Source organism: Myxine glutinosa, chromosome 14 (genome assembly GCF_964187855.1).
Source record: "Myxine glutinosa chromosome 14, kmMyxGlut1.1, whole genome shotgun sequence".
NCBI lineage: Eukaryota > Metazoa > Chordata > Myxini > Myxiniformes > Myxinidae > Myxine > Myxine glutinosa.
Genome location: NC_136274.1, coordinates 23,462,713 through 23,485,252, shown reverse-complemented (window position 1 = coordinate 23,485,252; position 22,540 = coordinate 23,462,713). Strand labels below are relative to the sequence as shown.

Genomic DNA, 22,540 nt, shown 5'->3' with positions numbered 1-22,540 from the left:
CGGGCGCCGGAGGCGCCCCGGCAATGCCGCGCTGCAGCATATTTAATTATTTGGCATGGGGCGGTGTACTTTGAATGTATGTGTACTTGTTTGTTTTCTTTCTTGGTTGTCCGGACGATATCTCAGCCATCCTTTGAGCTAGGAAGCTGAAATTTCGGCACAGTAGTGAGCAAGTCCTTTGTCAAATACGGTATTTTTTGTTTTTTGAATAATCAATTAATTGAGGAGTTATTTAATTATTAGCGTTTAATTAAGTACTTATTTAATTAATTAAATTTCATTTCTCTTCTGACCATTATTAACTCAGGCACCTTTTCAGTTAGGAAGCTGATATTTGGACATGCCAATGACCAGGTGATTTGGCTGCAAAGGATATTTTTGATTTATTAATTAATCAATTAATCGATTAATTATTTAATTATTCGATTAATGACAAAAAAATTTTTTTTTTTTAAGTTACAGATTCTGATGAAATAGTGGTAGTTTATGTGTTCTCTGACCAAATTGATTAATAATTTAATTTTTTTATGATTATTATTTATTTATTTTCATTATTAATCATTTATTTATTTTCTTTCTCATTTGGCTAATATCTCAGGCACCTTTTGAGCTGGGAAGCTAATATTTGGACATGAGTGACCAAGTGATGTGGCTATCAAGGATATTTTTGATTTATTGATTAATCATTTCATCTATTAAGTATTTATTGATTAATCGATTAATTATTTATTGAGTAATCAATTAATTATTAATTTTTTTATAAATGACTTATTTAATTAAATTTCTAAAAGATACATCTTCGGATGAAGCACTACTGGTTTAGTTATGCGATTAGCCAATTGATTATGAAAATATTTTGTGATAATCTTTTATTGATTTTAATTATACAATTAATCAATCAATTAGTGTACACCTCTCCCTCCCAATGCAGCCTCAATGAGCTGCACTGCGGTATTGCCGGGCGCCGGAGGCGCCCCGGCAATGCCGCGCTGCAGCATATTTAATTATTTGGCATGGGGCGGTGTACTTTGAATGTATGTGTACTTGTTTGTTTTCTTTCTTGGTTGTCCGGACGATATCTCAGCCATCCTTTGAGCTAGGAAGCTGAAATTTCGGCACAGTAGTGAGCAAGTCCTTTGTCAAATACGGTATTTTTTGTTTTTTGAATAATCAATTAATTGAGGAGTTATTTAATTATTAGCGTTTAATTAAGTACTTATTTAATTAATTAAATTTCATTTATCTTCTGACCATTATTAACTCAGGCACCTTTTGAGTTAGGAAGCTGATATTTGGACATGCCAATGACCAGGTGATTTGGCTGCAAAGGATATTTTTGATTTATTAATTAATCAATTAATCGATTAATTATTTAATTATTCGATTAATGACAAAAAATTTTTTTTTTTTTAAGTTACAGATTCTGATGAAATAGTGGTAGTTTATGTGTTCTCTGACCAAATTGATTAATAATTTAATTTTTTTATGATTATTATTTATTTATTTTCATTATTAATCATTTATTTATTTTCTTTCTCATTTGGCCAATATCTCAGGCACCTTTTGAGCTGGGAAGCTAATATTTGGACATGAGTGACCAAGTGATGTGGCTATCAAGGATATTTTTGATTTATTGATTAATCATTTCATCTATTAATTATTTATTGATTAATCGATTAATTAATTGATTAATGGATCTCGCGAGATCTTGGAGACGGCGGCAGGGATTTTCGAAGCTCCACACGGTCTCCACGTTTTTCGAAGTTAAGTCTGTTCACAATTGTATTTTGTCGAAACTGTATTTATCTTTCGGTGTGTGAAGTTATTGTGTGCAACTTTGGTTGTTTCTCGGTGTTTATCTTTCATAAATTGATCGTCTGTTTGCCGTGTCGCGAGCAAGGCCTTGTACAGTGTGCACTGTACAACCTTGAGGCTTTGTTTTTCTCTCAGTGGTCCGTCGTTTGTGATCCAATAACTTTCGTTCTCTGTATTCCCAGGCTTTTCACCCATAGCCTACTTCCTTGTGTAAATCTCAACTCAAAAAAAAAAAAAAAAAAAAAAAAAAAAAACATTTCCTTCTCTGTTCTCATTCGTTTATTCATTCTTATTCGTTCGTTCGTTCTTCGACCACGTGTTTCTCCCCCATTTCCCCAGATAGTTTTCACTCATTAACCTTCAATGTTTACACTTTCCCCTCAAGTTATGTATTCCGTCATATTTTATAACACCTTTTTCTTCTTCTTCTTTAAAAGGCTGCTTTCGACTTGCTCACCAAATCAATTCATCCCAAAAAAAATATCCATCTCCTATAGTGCCTTTGTTCTACATTCCCTAAACTCTCCTGCACTCCATCCTCCATCCAGCGTCCTTAAACGTATTTTTAACTCGAAGGTCACAAGAAACTCATTTTGCAATAAATGTTCGTTTCCCATAAATCGTACACTTTCAAAAATCCAATCTCACCCCTCCCCTCCAAATCTTCCCCATAACCCCTCCCCTCCAAATCTTCCCCATCACCCCTCCCCTCCAAATCTTCCCCATCACCCATCCCTTTCAAATCTCCCCCCTTGCCCCCTCCCTCCTAAACTACTCCCTCACCCCTCCCCGCCAAGACGCCCCCTCGCCCCTCCCCTCCTAGACTCCTGCCTCACCCCTCCCCTCCAAATCTCCCCCATATCCCATCCCTTTCAAATCCCTCCCCTTGTCCCTTCCCTCCCAAACTCCCCCCTCACCCCTCCCCTTCAAATCTCCCCACCCTCATTGCTTCTCAATTTCCCCCCGCTCACTCCCCCTCCTCAAAGCGTCCTCCCCGCTTCTTCCCCCTTCAAACTCTCACCTCCATCTCCCCCAACCTTCTGCCTCGCTCTTCCCCCTCCTCAAATAACACCTCATTGTGGCTCACCCAATCACCATCAAACCTTTTGTCCGCCCCATCCTTCCCTTTCTCCGAGCTATTCTGAAATCTCTGACACACCTTCAACAGCTCTCCCTACCTCTTCCACCTCTTCCACATCTTACCCTACCCCTCCTCCCCCCTGTTCTGTATCTGATGCTCCCCCTTCCTCTTCATTAACGGTATGGACCTCAAACATCCGGGGCCTTCGTTCAAACTTAACTGATCTCTCCATACAGGTTGCTTCTGTCAAACCAGACGTGATCTGCTTAACAGAAACTTTCCTCCTTTATGATGTCTCTGATTCCATAGTATCTCTCCCGGGCTACTCCCTCCTCCGGTATGATAGACCTGAGCCTCGTCCTGGAGGCGGGGTTGCTATCTTTATCAAAAACTCTCTTCCTCACTCGCCCTGCACTGCACTCTCTCCACCTCACCCCCAGGAATACCTCTGGCTACGGCTTCCCCTTCGCTCCCACCTCTTGTTCATATGTGTGTTGTACCGTCCACCAAACAGTGATGACTCCATCTACATCTCGCTGTCTGATGATATGGACCAACTTCTATCTACTCATCCCAACTCTCTCTTCCTCATATGTGGTGATTTCAACTGTCATCATGCCAGTTGGCTGGGTGTGGGTACCTCTCTCACCAGCCATGGCTCCTCAGCAAAGGACTTCTGCGACTCACTGGGACTGACACAATCTGTCAATTTCCCGACCCGGATCTCCGTCAACGGAACATCTTCTCTTCTGGACTTGGTTATGACTAACTTCCCTGAAAATGTCTGCTGCTCTTCTTCTGCTCCGATCGGATCATCTGATCATGTCCTTGTTAAAGTGGACATCTCTCTGACCATCCTCAGGGAGCCTGCTCAGCGTCGACGAGTCTGGCATTTCACTCAGGCCAACTGGCACGGTCTTCAAGCAGCCATCAATCATCTGGACTGGTCTCCCATCTCTACCACCTCTGACATCAACTCATCCTGGGAATTCTTCCAAAGTAAATTGCTCTCTCTCATGCACAGATTTATCCCATCTCGTCTTCAGTTGTCATACCCTTCCTCCCGTCCATGGTACACGGAATCTTGTGGTGAGGCTGTTGCCCAGAAACAACTTGCCTTCGTCTCCTGGAAAGCAAATCCAACGGAAGGAAATCTCATTTCCTTTCACAAAGCCCGAAACAAGTGTGTGTCCACCCTCAGGAGAGCCAGGAAACAATATCTCTCCGTTCTCAAGACCGAACTCTCTTATCTGTCTCCCTCTTCCAAATCCTGGTGGCGTCTGGTCAAATCCGTTTCTGGTGTTTGTTCCCCCTCCATCCCCTCCCTTACCTCAAACGGCTACACAGCTGACTCCGCACGTGAAAAAGCTGAATGCCTCAACTCTGTGTTTGCCTCTAAATCTTGTGTCCCAAACCCATCCCTCTCTGTACCCACCATACCCAGTCGTACCCTGCTGCTCCTGGACTCCGTGTCCTTTCCTCCTGACAAGGTGGAAAAGTTTCTGTCAACCCTCGACTCTGATTCTGCAACTGGACCCGACGGCATCAGCCCACGGGTCCTAAAATCCTGCTCTGCTGCTCTATCTCACCCTCTCTCTGTTCTCTTCACCCTCTCTTTTGCTCAAGGTCAACTGCCATCTGCTTGGAAATCAGCCAACATCACCGCTTTGCACAAAAAAGGTGCAAAAACAGATCCTAGCAACTACAGACCAATCAGCCTTCTCCCAATTATCAGCAAAGTCATGGAATCCATCATTGCTTCTGATATGAAATCTTTCCTCTTCTCCAATGGCTTGATCTCTGATCATCAATTTGGTTTCAGACCAGGTCACTCTACTCTGGACATGCTGCTTCTGCTGTCTCAACAATGGATGGAGGTCCTCAATGCCAAACAGGAAATTAGAGCTGTCTCCCTCGACATATCACGTGCCTTCGACACGGTCTGGCACCCCGCTCTGCTCACCAAACTCTCCTCCTTTGGTATCCATGGAAATCTCCACGCATGGCTGGCGGACTTCCTCTCTAGTCGTCGTCAACGTGTGGCCCTGAATGGGTTTCTCTCATCTCCTCTTCCTGTTCAGGCTGGAGTTCCCCAAGGCAGTGTTCTGGGCCCCGTGCTTTTTCTGGTCTTCATCAATGATCTCTCTGACTCTCTCGAAAATCCTCTCTATCTCTTTGCTGATGACTCCACTCTCTGCCGCTCCATTCCTCTTCCCTCAGATCGGCAGTCTGCTGCCTCCTCACTCTCTGAAGACCTGGACAAAATCACAGACTGGTCAAACAAGTGGAACATGTCTTTCAATCCTGACAAATCTCACACTCTTACTATGTCTCTCCGAAAAGATCGACTGGACAACCCTCCCATCTACTTTCTCAACAATCCTCTCCAAGAAGTTCTGTCGCTCAAGATTTTGGGTCTCACTATCTGCCATGATCTTTCTTGGGAAAACCACATTTCCAAGCTGGCCTCCAAAGCCAGTCGCCGACTGGGCATCCTCCGTCGTGCGAGGTCCTTCCTCGGCACACCTGAGCTCCTCACCACATACAAGGCTTTCATCCGCAGCTCAATGGAATACTGTTCTCCCCTATGGGCCGGTGCTCCTGCCTCACAACTAGCTCGGCTTCACGCTGTTGAAACCAAAGCTTTCAGAATTATTGGAATCTCCCGCGATGAAGCTATCTCTGAGGGCCTTTCACTCACTCACCGCAGGCAGGTAGGTGGTCTTTCTGTCTTCTACCGACTCCTCTCCGGCCTTGCACCCCCAGCTCTCTCTGTGCTCTGTCCCCCAAATATTCCTACAGGTCGCACAAGATCTGCCAGCAACCCTCTGATGGTTAAACTGCCGAAATCTCGGCTCTCCGCTCACCTTCACTCTTTCATTCCTCTTTTCTCCCGCCTCTGGAACAAACTCCCTCACTCCCTTCAATCCCACTCCTCCCTCCAGGTCTTTAAAACAGCTGTTCACCACCATCTCTTATCTTCCCCCATCCAAAACCTTGATCTTTTCTACCCCCGCTAATTCACCCCAGATCCACCTTGTTTGAAATTCCAACTTCTTTCCTGGAAGTCCTGGCAGTGTCCATATGTTTTATACCTCTCCCACTGCCCCCTTCCCACGCCCCCCCCCCCAAAGCCCTCGCCCTCTCTCAGATCTCTCGATGTCTCCATGTCTCTCGGTCCCTGCTCTCAAATGTCATGTTTGTGTCCTTCCCCCTCTCTCCCCATCTTGTCTACCGCTCCCTATGTTATATGTTTTATGTGTCGGTTTGTCTTTCTGTGTGATTAATGTTCGCTCTTTCACGAGCCTCGATATTGTATACAAAAAAAAAAAAAAAAAAAAAAAAAAAAAAAAAAATTATTTATTGAGTAATCAATTAATTATTTAATTTTTTATAAATGACTTCTTTAATTAAATTTCTAAAAGATACATCTTCGGATGAAGCACTAGTGGTTTAGTTATGCGATTAGCCAATTGATTATGAAAATATTTTGTGATAATCTTTTATTGATTTTAATTATACAATTAATCAATCAATTAGTGTACACCCCTCCCTCCCAATGCAGCCTTAATGAGCTGCACTGCGGTATTGCCGGGCGCCAGAGGCGCCCCGGCAATGCCGCGCTGCAGCATATTTAATTATTTGGCATGGGGCGGTGTACTTTGAATGTATGTGTACTTGTTGTACACCGCTCCTTTCCTATGCCATCTCCAGGCATTGCAAATCGTCATTGCCGGGCACCAAAGGGGGCTCGGCAGTGACGCACGCTGAAAGAGAGTACTCAGTTTTCACTCTGGTTTCTTGTTTTCTTGTTTGTTTGTTTTCTTGGTTGTCCGGGCGATATCTCAGCCATCCTTTGAGCTAGGAAGCTGAAATTTCGGCACAGTAGTGAGCAAGTCCTTTGTCAAATACGGTATTTTTTGTTTTTTGAATAATCAATTAATTGAGGAGTTATTTAATTATTAGCGTTTAATTAAGTACTTATTTAATTAATTAAATTTCATTTCTCTTCTGACCATTATTAACTCAGGCACCTTTTGAGTTAGGAAGCTGATATTTGGACATGCCAATGACCAGGTGATTTGGCTGCAAAGGCTATTTTTGATTTATTAATTAATCAATTAATCGATTAATTATTTAATTATTCGATTAATGACCAAAAAAATTTTTTTTTTTAAGTTACAGATTCTGATGAAATAGTGGTAGTTTATGTGTTCTCTGACCAAATTGATTACTAATTTAATTTTTTTATGATTATTATTTATTTATTTTCATTATTAATCATTTATTTATTTTCTTTCTCATTTGGCCAATATCTCAGGCACCTTTTGAGCTGGGAAGCTAATATTTGGACATGAGTGACCAAGTGATGTGGCTATCAAGGATATTTTTGATTTATTGATTAATCATTTCATCTATTAATTATTTATTGATTAATCGATTAATTATTTATTGAGTAATCAATTAATTATTTAATTTTTTATAAATGACTTATTTAATTAAATTTCTAAAAGATACATCTTCGGATGAAGCACTCGTGGTTTAGTTATGCGATTAGCCAATTGATTATGAAAATATTTTGTGATAATCTTTTATTGATTTTAATTATACAATTAATCAATCAATTAGTGTACACCTCTCCCTCCCAATGCAGCCTCAATGAGCTGCACTGCGGTATTGCCGGGCGCCGGAGGCGCCCCGGCAATGCCGCGCTGCAGCATATTTAATTATTTGGCATGGGGCGGTGTACTTTGAATGTATGTGTACTTGTTTGTTTTCTTTCTTGGTTGTCCGGACGATATCTCAGCCATCCTTTGAGCTAGGAAGCTGAAATTTCGGCACAGTAGTGAGCAAGTCCTTTGTCAAATACGGTATTTTTTGTTTTTTGAATAATCAATTAATTGAGGAGTTATTTAATTATTAGCGTTTAATTAAGTACTTATTTAATTAATTAAATTTCATTTATCTTCTGACCATTATTAACTCAGGCACCTTTTGAGTTAGGAAGCTGATATTTGGACATGCCAATGACCAGGTGATTTGGCTGCAAAGGATATTTTTGATTTATTAATTAATCAATTAATCGATTAATTATTTAATTATTCGATTAATGACAAAAAAAATTTTTTTTTTTAAGTTACAGATTCTGATGAAATAGTGGTAGTTTATGTGTTCTCTGACCAAATTGATTAATAATTTAATTTTTTTATGATTATTATTTATTTATTTTCATTATTAATCATTTATTTATTTTCTTTCTCATTTGGCCAATATCTCAGGCACCTTTTGAGCTGGAAAGCTAATATTTGGACATGAGTGACCAAGTGATGTGGCTATCAAGGATATTTTTGATTTATTGATTAATCATTTCATCTATTAATTATTTATTGATTAATCGATTAATTATTTATTGAGTAATCAATTAATTATTTAATTTTTTATAAATGACTTATTTAATTAAATTTCTAAAAGATACATCTTCGGATGAAGCACTAGTGGTTTAGTTATGCGATTAGCCAATTGATTATGAAAATATTTTGTGATAATCTTTTATTGATTTTAATTATACAATTAATCAATCAATTAGTGTACACCCCTCCCTCCCAATGCAGCCTTAATGAGCTGCACTGCGGTATTGCCGGGCGCCGGAGGCGCCCCGGCAATGCCGCGCTGCAGCATATTTAATTATTTGGCATGGGGCGGTGTACTTTGAATGTATGTGTACTTGTTTGTTTTCTTTCTTGGTTGTCCGGACGATATCTCAGCCATCCTTTGAGCTAGGAAGCTGAAATTTCGGCACAGTAGTGAGCAAGTCCTTTGTCAAATACGGTATTTTTTGTTTTTTGAATAATCAATTAATTGAGGAGTTATTTAATTATTAGCGTTTAATTAAGTACTTATTTAATTAATTAAATTTCATTTATCTTCTGACCATTATTAACTCAGGCACCTTTTGAGTTAGGAAGCTGATATTTGGACATGCCAATGACCAGGTGATTTGGCTGCAAAGGATATTTTTGATTTATTAATTAATCAATTAATCGATTAATTATTTAATTATTCGATTAATGACAAAAAAATTTTTTTTTTTTAAGTTACAGATTCTGATGAAATAGTGGTAGTTTATGTGTTCTCTGACCAAATTGATTAATAATTTAATTTTTTTATGATTATTATTTATTTATTTTCATTATTAATCATTTATTTATTTTCTTTCTCATTTGGCCAATATCTCAGGCACCTTTTGAGCTCGGAAGCTAATATTTGGACATGAGTGACCAAGTGATGTGGCTATCAAGGATAGTTTTGATTTATTGATTAATCATTTCATCTATTAAGTATTTATTGATTAATCGATTAATTATTTATTGAGTAATCAATTAATTATTTAATTTTTTATAAATGACTTATTTAATTAAATTTCTAAAAGATACATCTTCGGATGAAGCACTACTGGTTTAGTTATGCGATTAGCCAATTGATTATGAAAATATTTTGTGATAATCTTTTATTGATTTTAATTATACAATTAATCAATCAATTAGTGTACACCTCTCCCTCCCAATGCAGCCTCAATGAGCTGCACTGCGGTATTGCCGGGCGCCGGAGGCGCCCCGGCAATGCCGCGCTGCAGCATATTTAATTATTTGGCATGGGGCGGTGTACTTTGAATGTATGTGTACTTGTTGTACACCGCTCCTTTCCTATGCCATCTCCAGGCATTGCAAATCGTCATTGCCGGGCACCGAAGGGGGCTCGGCAGTGACGCACGCTGAAAGAGAGTACTCAGTTTTCACTCTGGTTTCTTGTTTGTTTTCTTGTTTTCTTTCTTGTTTGTTGTACACCGCTCCTTTCCTATGCCACCTCCAGGCATTGCAAATCGTCATTGCCGGGCACCGAAGGGGGCTCGGCAGTGACGCACGCTGAAAGAGAGTACTCAGTTTTCACTCTGGTTTCTTGTTTGTTTTCTTGTCCGGACGATATCTCAGCCATCCTTTGAGCTAGGAAGCTGAAATTTCGGCACAGTAGTGAGCAAGTCCTTTGTCAAATACGGTATTTTTTGTTTTTTGAATAATCAATTAATTGAGGAGTTATTTAATTATTAGCGTTTAATTAAGTACTTATTTAATTAATTACATTTCATTTATCTTCTGACCATTATTAACTCAGGCACCTTTTGAGTTAGGAAGCTGATATTTGGACATGCCAATGACCAGGTGATTTGGCTGCAAAGGATATTTTTGATTTATTAATTAATCAATTAATCTATTAATTATTTAATTATTCGATTAATGACAAAAAAAAATTTTTTTTTTAAGTTACAGATTCTGATGAAATAGTGGTAGTTTATGTGTTCTCTGACCAAATTGATTAATAATTTAATTTTTTTATGATTATTATTTATTTATTTTCATTATTAATCATTTATTTATTTTCTTTCTCATTTGGCCAATATCTCAGGCACCTTTTGAGCTGGGAAGCTAATATTTGGACATGAGTGACCAAGTGATGTGGCTATCAAGGATATTTTTGATTTATTGATTAATCATTTCATCTATTAAGTATTTATTGATTAATCGATTAATTATTTATTGAGTAATCAATTAATTATTAAATTTTTTATAAATGACTTATTTAATTAAATTTCTAAAAGATACATCTTCGGATGAAGCACTAGTGGTTTAGTTATGCGATTAGCCAATTGATTATGAAAATATTTTGTGATAATCTTTTATTGATTTTAATTATACAATTAATCAATCAATTAGTGTACACCTCTCCCTCCCAATGCAGCCTCAATGAGCTGCACTGCGGTATTGCCGGGCGCCGGAGGCGCCCCGGCAATGCCGCGCTGCAGCATATTTAATTATTTGGCATGGGGCGGTGTACTTTGAATGTATGTGTACTTGTTTGTTTTCTTTCTTGGTTGTCCGGGCGATATCTCAGCCATCCTTTGAGCTAGGAAGCTGAAATTTCAGCACAGTAGTGAGCAAGTCCTTTGTCAAAAACGGTATTTTTTGTTTTTTGAATAATCAATAAATTGAGGAGTTATTTAATTATTAGCGATTAATTAAGTACTTATTTAATTAATCAAATTTCCTTTCTCTTCTGACCATTATTAACTCAGGCACCTTTTGAGTTAGGAAGCTGATATTTGGACATGCCAATGACCAGGTGATTTGGCTGCAAAGGATATTTTTGATTTATTAATTAATCAATTAATCGATTAATTATTTAATTATTCGATTAATGACAAAAAAATTTTTTTTTTTAAAGTTACAGATTCTGATGAAATAGTGGTAGTTTATGTGTTCTCTGACCAAATTGATTAATAATTTAATTTTTTTATGATTATTATTTATTTATTTTCATTATTAATCATTTATTTATTTTCTTTCTCATTTGGCCAATATCTCAGGCACCTTTTGAGCTGGGAAGCTAATATTTGGACATGAGTGACCAAGTGATGTGGCTATCAAGGATATTTTTGATTTATTGATTAATCATTTCATCTATTAATTATTTATTGATTAATCGATTAATTATTTATTGAGTAATCAATTAATTATTTAATTTTTTATAAGTGACTTATTTAATTAAATTTCTAAAAGATACATCTTCGGATGAAGCACCAGTGGTTTAGTTATGCGATTAGCCAATTGATTATGAAAATATTTTGTGATAATCTTTTATTGATTTTAATTATACAATTAATCAATCAATTAGTGTACACCTCTCCCTCCCAATGCAGCCTCAATGAGCTGCACTGCGGTATTGCCGGGCGCCAGTAGCGCCCCGGCAATGCCGCGCTGCAGCATATTTAATTATTTGGCATGGGGCGGTGTACTTTGAATGTATGTGTACTTGTTTGTTTTCTTTCTTGGTTGTCCGGACGATATCTCAGCCATCCTTTGAGCTAGGAAGCTGAAATTTCGGCACAGTAGTGAGCAAGTCCTTTGTCAAATACGGTATTTTTTGTTTTTTGAATAATCAATTAATTGAGGAGTTATTTAATTATTAGCGTTTAATTAAGTACTTATTTAATTAATTAAATTTCATTTCTCTTCTGACCATTATTAACTCAGGCACCTTTTGAGTTAGGAAGCTGATATTTGGACATGCCAATGACCAGGTGATTTGGCTGCAAAGGATATTTTTGATTTATTAATTAATCAATTAATCGATTAATTATTTAATTATTCGATTAATGACAAAAAAAATTTTTTTTTTAAAGTTACAGATTCTGATGAAATAGTGGTAGTTTATGTGTTCTCTGACCAAATTGATTAATAATTTAATTTTTTTATGATTATTATTTATTTATTTTCATTATTAATCATTTATTTATTTTCTTTCTCATTTGGCCAATATCTCAGGCACCTTTTGAGCTGGAAAGCTAATATTTGGACATGAGTGACCAAGTGATGTGGCTATCAAGGATATTTTTGATTTATTGATTAATCATTTCATCTATTAATTATTTATTGATTAATCGATTAATTATTTATTGAGTAATCAATTAATTATTTAATTTTTTATAAATGACTTATTTAATTAAATTTCTAAAAGATACATCTTCGGATGAAGCACTAGTGGTTTAGTTATGCGATTAGCCAATTGATTATGAAAATATTTTGTGATAATCTTTTATTGATTTTAATTATACAATTAATCAATCAATTAGTGTACACCCCTCCCTCCCAATGCAGCCTTAATGAGCTGCACTGCGGTATTGCCGGGCGCCAGAGGCGCCCCGGCAATGCCGCGCTGCAGCATATTTAATTATTTGGCATGGGGCGGTGTACTTTGAATGTATGTGTACTTGTTGTACACCGCTCCTTTCCTATGCCATCTCCAGGCATTGCAAATCGTCATTGCCGGGCACCAAAGGGGGCTCAGCAGTGACGCACGCTGAAAGAGAGTACTCAGTTTTCACTCTGGTTTCTTGTTTGTTTTCTTGTTTGTTTTCTTGCTTGTTTGTTTTCTTTCTTGGTTGTCCGGACGATATCTCAGCCATCCTTTGAGCTAGGAAGCTGAAATTTCGGCACAGTAGTGAGCAAGTCCTTTGTCAAATACGGTATTTTTTGTTTTTTGAATAATCAATTAATTGAGGAGTTATTTAATTATTAGCGTTTAATTAAGTACTTATTTAATTAATTAAATTTCATTTCTCTTCTGACCATTATTAACTCAGGCACCTTTTGAGTTAGGAAGCTGATATTTGGACATGCCAATGACCAGGTGATTTGGCTGCAAAGGATATTTTTGATTTATTAATTAATCAATTAATCGATTAATTATTTAATTATTCGATTAATGACAAAAAAAATTTTTTTTTTAAAGTTACAGATTCTGATGAAATAGTGGTAGTTTATGTGTTCTCTGACCAAATTGATTAATAATTTAATTTTTTTATGATTATTATTTATTTATTTTCATTATTAATCATTTATTTATTTTCTTTCTCATTTGGCCAATATCTCAGGCACCTTTTGAGCTGGGAAGCTAATATTTGGACATGAGTGACCAAGTGATGTGGCTATCAAGGATATTTTTGATTTATTGATTAATCATTTCATCTATTAAGTATTTATTGATTAATCGATTAATTATTTATTGAGTAATCAATTAATTATTTAATTTTTTATAAATGACTTATTTAATTAAATTTCTAAAAGATACATCTTCGGATGAAGCACTAGTGGTTTAGTTATGCGATTAGCCAATTGATTATGAAAATATTTTGTGATAATCTTTTATTGATTTTAATTATACAATTAATCAATCAATTAGTGTACACCTTTCACTCCCAATGCAGCCTCAATGAGCTGCACTGCGGTATTGCCGGGCGCCGGAGGCGCCCCGGCAATGCCGCGCTGCAGCATATTCAATTATTTGGCATGGGGCGGTGTACTTTGAATGTATTTGTACTTGTTTGTTTTCTTTCTTGGTTGTCCGGACGATATCTCAGCCATCCTTTGAGCTAGGAAGCTGAAATTTCGGCACAGTAGTGAGCAAGTCCTTTGTCAAATACGGTATTTTTTGTTTTTTGAATAATCAATTAATTGAGGAGTTATTTAATTATTAGCGTTTAATTAAGTACTTATTTAATTAATTAAATTTCATTTATCTTCTGACCATTATTAACTCAGGCACCTTTTGAGTTAGGAAGCTGATATTTGGACATGCCAATGACCAGGTGATTTGGCTGCAAAGGATATTTTTGATTTATTAATTAATCAATTAATCGATTAATTATTTAATTATTCGATTAATGACAAAAAAATTTTTTTTTTTTAAGTTACAGATTCTGATGAAATAGTGGTAGTTTATGTGTTCTCTGACCAAATTGATTAATAATTTAATTTTTTTATGATTATTATTTATTTATTTTCATTATTAATCATTTATTTATTTTCTTTCTCATTTGGCCAATATCTCAGGCACCTTTTGAGCTGGGAAGCTAATATTTGGACATGAGTGACCAAGTGATGTGGCTATCAAGGATATTTTTGATTTATTGATTAATCATTTCATCTATTAAGTATTTATTGATTAATCGATTAATTATTTATTGAGTAATCAATTAATTATTTAATTTTTTATAAATGACTTATTTAATTAAATTTCTAAAAGATACATCTTCGGATGAAGCACTACTGGTTTAGTTATGCGATTAGCCAATTGATTATGAAAATATTTTGTGATAATCTTTTATTGATTTTAATTATACAATTAATCAATCAATTAGTGTACACCTCTCCCTCCCAATGCAGCCTCAATGAGCTGCACTGCGGTATTGCCGGGCGCCGGAGGCGCCCCGGCAATGCCGCGCTGCAGCATATTTAATTATTTGGCATGGGGCGGTGTACTTTGAATGTATGTGTACTTGTTATTTATTTATTTTCATTATTAATCATTTATTTATTTTCTTTCTCATTTGGCCAATATCTCAGGCACCTTTTGAGCTGGGAAGCTAATATTTGGACATGACAGTGATCAAGTGATGTGGCTATCAAGGATATTTTTGATTAATTGATTAATCATTTAATCGATTCATTATTTATTGATTAATCGATGAATTACTTATTGATTAATCAATTAATTATTTAATTTTTTATTAATGACTTATTTGATTAAATTTCTAAAAGATACATCTTCGGATGAAGCACGAGTGGTTTTGTTATGGTATTAGCCAATTGATTAAGAAAATATTTTGTGATAATCTTTTATTGATTTTAATTATACAATTAATCAATCAATTAGTGTACACCTCTCCCTCCCAATGCAGCCTCTATGAGCTGCACTGCGGTATTGCCGGGCGCCAGAGGCGACCCGGCAATGCCGCGCTGTAGGATATTTAATTATTTGGCAAGGGGGCGGTGTACTTTGAATGTATGTGTACTTGTTGTACACCGCTCCTTTCCTATGCCATCTCCAGGCATTGCAAATCGTCATTGCTGGGCACCGAAGGGGGCTCGGCAGTGACGCACGCTGAAAGAGAGTACTCAGTTTTCACTCTGGTTGTTGTACACCGCTCCTTTCCTATGCCATCTCCAGGCATTGCAAATCGTCATTGCCGGGCACCAAAGGGGGCTCGGCAGTGACGCACGCTGAAAGAGAGTACTCAGTTTTCACTCTGGTTTCTTTCTTTCTTGTTTGTTTGTTTTCTTTCTTGGTTGTCCGGGCGATATCTCAGCCATCCTTTGAGCTAGGAAGCTGAAATTTTGGCACAATAGTGAGAAAGTGCTTTGTCAAAAACGGTATATTTTTTTTTTGATTAATCAATAAATTGAGGAGTTATTTAATTATTAGCGATTAATTAAGTACTTATTTAATTAATTAAATTTCTTTTCTCTTCTGACCATTAACTCAGGCACCTTTTGAGTTAGGAAGCTGATATTTGGACATGCCAATGACCAGGTGATTTGGCTGCAAAGGATATTTTTGATTTATTAATTAATCAATTTATCGATTAATTATTTAATTATTCGATTAATGACTAAAATTTTTTTTTTTTTTAAGTTACATATTCTGATGAAATGGTGGTAGTTTATGTGTTCTATGACCGAATTGATTAATAATTTAATTTTTTTATGATTATTATTTATTTATTTTCATTATTAATCATTTATTTATTTTCTTTCTCATTTGGCCAATATCTCAGGCACCTTTTGAGCTCGGAAGCTAATATTTGGACATGAGTGACCAAGTGATGTGGCTATCAAGGATATTTTTGATTTATTGATCAATCAATTAATCGATTAATTATTTAATTATTCGATTAATTACTAAAAAAAAAAATCAGTTACAGATTCTGATGAAATGGTGGTGGTTTCTGTGTTCTGTGACCGAATTGATTAATAATTTAATTTTTTAATGATTATTATTTATTTATTTTCATTATTAATCATTTATTTATTTTCTTTCTCATTTGGCCAATATCTCAGGCACCTTTTGAGCTGGGAAGCTAATATTTGGACATGAGTGACCACGTGATGTGGCTATCAAGGATATTTTTGATTTATTGATTAATCATTTCATCTATTAATTATTTATTGATTAATCGATTAATTATTTATTGAGTAATCAATTAATTATTTAATTTTTTATAAATGACTTATTTAATTAAATTTCTAAAAGATACATCTTCGGATGAAGCACTAGTGGTTTAGTTATGCGATTAGCCAATTGATTATGAAAATATTTTGTGATAATCTTTTATTGATTTTAATTATACAATTAATCAATCAATTAGTGTACACCTCTCCCTCCCAATGCAGCCTCAATGAGCTGCACTGCGGTATTGCCGGGCGCCGGAGGCGCCCCGGCAGTGCCGCGCTGCAGCATATTTAATTATTTGGCATGGGGCGGTGTACTTTGAATGTATCTGTACTTGTCTTGTTTGTTTTCTTTCTTGTTTTCTTGGTTTCTTTCTTGTTTTCTTGTTTCTTGGTTGTCCGGACGATATCTCAGCCATCCTTTGAGCTAGGAAGCTGAAATTTCGGCACATTAGTGAGCAAGTCCTTTGTCAAAAACGCTATTTTTTTTTTTTTGATTAATCAATAAATTGAGGAGTTATTTAATTATTAGCGATTAATTAAGTACTTATTTAATTAATCAGATTTCCTTTCTCTTCTGACCATTAACTCAGGCACCTTTTGAGTTAGGAAGCTGATATTTGGACATGCCAATGACCAGGTGATTTGGCTGCAAAGGCTATTTTTGATTTATTAATTAATCAATTAATCAATTAATCGATTAATTATTTAATTAATCGATTAATGACTAAAAAATTTTTTTTTTTTAAGTTACATATTCTGATGAAATGGTGGTGGTTTATGTGTTCTATGACCGAATTGATTAATAATTTAATTTTTTTTATGATTCTTATTTATTTATTTTCATTATTAATCATTTATTTATTTTCTTTCTCATTTGGCCAATATCTCAGGCACCTTTTTTTTTTTCTTTTTTTTTTGTTTACAAGATCGAGGCTCGTGAAAGAGCTAACATTTATCACACAGAAAGACAAACCAACAAACCGACACATAACCGACAAACCGACACCATCCGACCGACAAACCGACATAAAACAAATAACATCGGGAGCGGTAGACAAGATGGGGAGAGAGGGGGAAGGACACAAACACAACATTTGAGAGCAGGAACCGAGAGACATGTAGACATCGAGAGATCTGTGGGAGGGAGAGGGCTTCGGTGGGGAGGCATGGGAAAAGGGGTGGGAGAGGCATAAAACATATGGACACTGCCAGGACTACCAGGAAAGAAGTTGGAATTACAAACAAGGTGGATCTGGGGTGAATTAGTGGGGGTAGAAAAGATCAAGGTTTTGGATGGGGGAAGATAAGAGATGGTGGTGAACAGCTGTTTTAAAGACCTGGAGCGAGGAGTGGGATTGAAGGGAGTGTGGGAGTTTGTTCCACAGGCGGGAGAAAAGAGGAATGAAGGAGTGAAGGTGGGCAGAGAGCCGAGATTTCGGCAGTTTAACCATCACCTTAGCTAATATTTGGACATGAGTGACCAAGTGATGTGGCTATTAAGGATATTTTTGATTTATTGATTAATCAATTAATCAATTGATCGATTAATTATTTAATTATTCGATTAATTACCACAAAAAAAAAATAATTCAGTTGCAGATTCTGATGAAATGGTGGTGGTTTATGTGTTCTGTGACCGAATTGATTAATTGGACCGGAGGCGCCCCGGCAATGCCGCGCTGTAGGATATTTAACTATTTGGCATGGGGGCGGTGTACTTTGAATGTATCTGTACTTGTATTTTATTTTTTTATGTATATATTTTGTTGTAACTTGAGGACACTTGCCACAATTTTGCAGTTCCTGGAACATTGCTGCAAGACTCATGCGCTTGGCCGACCAGGCCAGGTTCTGGAGGTCGCTCAGGCAATCGCCTTCCTCGCCTCCAACTCAGCTTCATTCATTACCGGAGCGACGTTGCCCGTGGATGGCGGACGGCATGCCATGTGTCCACGATGATCACGACAAACACCCATGGCTTAAAATATTTTTTTGACATTGATCCAGAAGTCAGAGTGGAGCAAGTACCCAATGCATGCAGACATTGGTGTAGTTTTATATGTACATGGCAGTCATCACACATGGACAAATGTAGACGGCATTTGAACCTGGGTTCACTCGCATCATGAGCCAGGGGTTCAAATGGGAACGCTATCAGGTCAGCCAAACATAACTGTACAGTTTGAGAAAATAAACACATCTGAGATACCGACTGCACAGTTACTTGAAACTTTCGATGAATTTGACATTACATTTCCACAAATTGATTGTTGCTCCTGAATCCTCCAATTCTTTGTACTGGTGTCTCAATAAAATGTATTGCTTACTTGCTTATTAACCAATCATGACTCTTGGAATATGGAGCTTTTTGTGAACTTTCGCAACTTTTGTTGGTCTTGGGCCTGCGTTCCAATCTTATTCCAGGTAATCTTTATTACTTTCATTTTTCTTGTCGTCGGTACGTCGCCAGGTCTCTATTGGCCACCCAACCTTCTCTTCCTATTCTGGATACTCTTCTTGGTACATCTTGATCTTCCATGTGTAACACGTGACCAATCCATCTCCACCTTCTCATTGCAATCTCTTCCATGATGTGTTCCTGTAGATGAAAGACTCCAGTTCGCTCTTTCTTTGGTGATTTTTTTATGGCGTAGCCCATAGGGCAAAGCCGTCTAGAACAGTGTTTGTCTGTCCGTATGTATGTATGTACAGTCGTGCCCAAAAATATTGGCACCCTTGCACTTTTTTCAAATAACTCTGTTTTCTCTAAAAAAAATAAGGTGAAATTGACAGAAGTATTTGGTCTCCACAATTCTTTATTTCACTGTTAATATTACAGAACCTTTGTTTTTGATTCAGAACTTAATATGTCCTTTTAAATCAGAAAATAAAAATAAATGGCATTGACAAAATTATTGACACCCTCGACTTAATATTTGGTATCACAGCCTTTGGACAAAATAACTGCAGACAAGCGCTTCCTATACCCATGAATGAGCTTCCTCCACCTCTCTACTGGTGGTTTGGCCCACTCTTCTTGTGGAAACTGCTCCAGTTCTCCCAGATTTGAGGGGTGCCTTCTCCCAACTGCTGTTTTCAGATCTCTCCACAGGTGTTCAATGGGATTTCGATCAGGACTCATTGCTGGCCACTTCAGAACAGGCCAGCGTTTTGTCTTGAACCATTCCTGGGTGCTTTTTGAAGTGGGTTTGGGGGTCATTGTCCTGCTGCAAGACCCATGACCTTTGACGGAGACCCAGCTTTCTGACACTGGGTTGAACATTGCGCTCCAAATGCCTTGGTAATCTCCTGATTTCATGATGCCATGCACACATTCAATGTACCCAGTGCCAGAGGCAGCACAGCAACCCCAAAACATCACTGAACCTCCTCCGTGTTTGACTGTAGGGAAGGTGTTCTTTTCTTTGAAGGCTTCATTTTGTTTTCTGTAAACAGAGATGATGCGTTTTACCAAAAAGTTCTAATTTGGTCTTATCTGTCCACAGGACATTCTTCCAGAAGGATTTTGGCATGTTCAGGTGTGTTTTGGCAAACTTCAGTCAGATTTTCTTATGTCTGTCTCAGCAATGGGGTCCTCCTGGGTCTCCGACCACAGAACCCCCTTTAAATCCTTTCATTGAGATGGTGATGGATGGTGCGAGGTTGAAACTGTCATACCTTGTGTCAGAAGATCAGCTTGAATCTGTTTGAAAGTTGATCGAGATTCTTTCTCCACTATTCGAACAATCCTTCGCTGCAATCTTCCATCAAGTTTTCTCTTGTGGCCACGTCCAGGGAGTTTGGCTACAGTGCCATGGGCCTTAAACTTCCTGATAACATCGCGTACGGTGAAATACAGGAACATCAAGGTCTCTGGAGATGGACTTGTAGCTTTGATATTGTCAATACTTGGCTACAATCTTGTGTCTGACCTCCTCAGACAATTCTCTGGTTTTCTTTCTTTTCTCCATGCTCATTGCGGTACACACAGTGACACAAAACAGCAGAATGACTCCTTCTCTCTCTTCAAACTGGTTGAATGAGTTATTTTTATTTTGCAGGTACCTGCAATTTACACAGGTGAGTGCAATTCTAAAGTAAAGGAGAATCACCTGCTTGAAATCCAATTATTTCTAAGAACTTCTAAAAGGTGCCAATAATATTGTCCGGGCCATTTTAGGATATCTGTGTGGAATAAGCGAAGATTTCGTAATTTTTTCAGCTTTTTTTTGTTTTGCTCCACTGCAAACTAAAGTAATACACGTGTGGATAACAAAATGTTTTTCAATTTCAACGATTTTCTGGAAGAAATAGTGCATTATTTGAAAAAAGTGCAAGTGTGCCAATATTTTTGGCCATGACTGTATGTATGTATGTATGTATGTATGCATGCACGTCTTCTCAAACGTACACCAATCAGAGCTGAGGATCTGGTCACATGACAGTGGTGATGTGATGTCATTACGGCGGTACAACTTATGTCTGACCTCAGACAATTCTCTGGTTTTCTTTCTTTTCTCCATTCTCATTGCGGTACACACAGACACAAAACAGCAGTGATTGCGTCACTCACCCCATGATCGCCTCTCTCGCACCGACCGTGGCTGACTCCACACGCCGCCATTTTGATTCCTATGCCGTTAAGATTGAAGACCGGACATATCGTTGAACCTGTCATGTATCACAATCTGCATGCTCTACCTTTACATTTTTCATTCAGTGTGAAACACAAACAAACACGTGAAACACATGAAGTAAAACACGTGAAAATAAGGATCTTTATAAACACTCGATTGTGGCCCACTATTCATTTCTGGTATTGAATCCTCTGCTCTTTCCATGCTTTGTTCCCCACATGTCCCCAGGTGTCTGCAGAGCTCACACGTGGTCCGCCATCAACCCTCTTCTGGCAAAAACTACCTAAATCCAGGATCACTGTTCACTTCCACTCAATGTTCCTCTTCTTTTTTTTCCCCACCAGTGGAATCAACCCGCATTCCCTTCAATCTCATTCTTCCCTCCACGTCTTCAAGACAGCTGTTCACCAGCATCTCAGGTCAATCCCAGCCCCAATCCATGATATTTTCTACCCTCGTTACCCCCCCCCCCCACCCCACCCATTTCCCCCACGAATCCCTCCTCCTAATTTCCCCTCTATATCTATTTTGTCCACCCCATACATACATGTTTTGCATCCTGTTTTTGTCTGTTGCTTCCTGATCTGCTCTTCCACGAGGATCAACTATGTATACAAGAGAGAAAGAGAAAAATGAAAATAAAATACCATGTAAATCACATCTGTTTAACTTTAATTCACGATTGGGCTGCTTGTCACTCGGAATTTAAGCTTTGCATACAAACTCAATGCTGAACATATTATAGAAACCAGAAAGACCTCAACAAGGAATCACTTTCTAGATTATTGCATTCCCATGGATGCAAATTAAAGGAACTCTGTATTCAAAGCCACGACGCAAGTGTTACGTGGTCCCCTCGGTGACTACCGGGTCTCGGTGACCCCCGGACCGTGAGAGGAACTTCGCCAGAAAGTTGTATCACCTATGCGCTTTCGCCACGCAATCCATATGAATTCCACCCAAGAGAAAACTGAGTTTCAATGATATATTTCAAGGTTAATGATACCATACAATTTCAATGCTACAATCAAGGATATTTTCCCCGAGCAATCCACCATCAACAATTCACAATCCACAATCAATCCCCTAGATGATTAAGATGGCCATCTTATATATGTGTGTCCCCTTTTGTACTCACGACCCCCTTTTGGTCTCTGTCCCTCACAATGTCTCTGGGCCCCTCCTGACCAAGATGATGGTCGGCTTCGCCGCACTCGGGCGGTTGAACGAACCCCGGGTGGACGTGTTTCCACCGGGCAGGTATCGTACCAGGAACCACGGCTGCAGCCCCCTCGTGGCCACGCGAAGCGGGTACGGTAAAGCAAGCAAAAGCCCCACGCCGCTTGCAACGCTTGTTAGGCCCCAACGTGCGACCCGTACGCGTCTTTGTAGACGGTGCCAGACGCGGGGTCGGTGCACGGCCCCACGGCAAATTGACGTCT

At 37.9% G+C, this 22,540-nt stretch overlaps 1 protein-coding gene across 24 annotated transcripts in view; it reads left to right on the top strand.

The window, feature by feature from the left end:
- LOC137439499 (meso-2,3-butanediol dehydrogenase) overlaps positions 1-21,756 on the top strand; it is a 72,661-nt gene extending 50,905 nt beyond the window's left edge. For 23 of the 24 annotated variants that reach the window (XR_013621353.1, XR_013621352.1, XM_078768161.1 and 20 more), the window contains one exon: positions 18,262-18,803. Coding sequence is in view for 20 of the 24 variants with exons in the window: in XM_078768161.1 (XP_078624287.1) it covers positions 18,262-18,457 (196 nt within the window). In the remaining 4 variants the exon portion in view is untranslated. Of the gene's footprint in view, positions 1-18,261 lie in introns of all 24 variants that reach the window. The other variant, XM_068135295.2, reaches the window with a different exon arrangement.
- Positions 21,757-22,540: the final 784 nt, after the last annotated feature.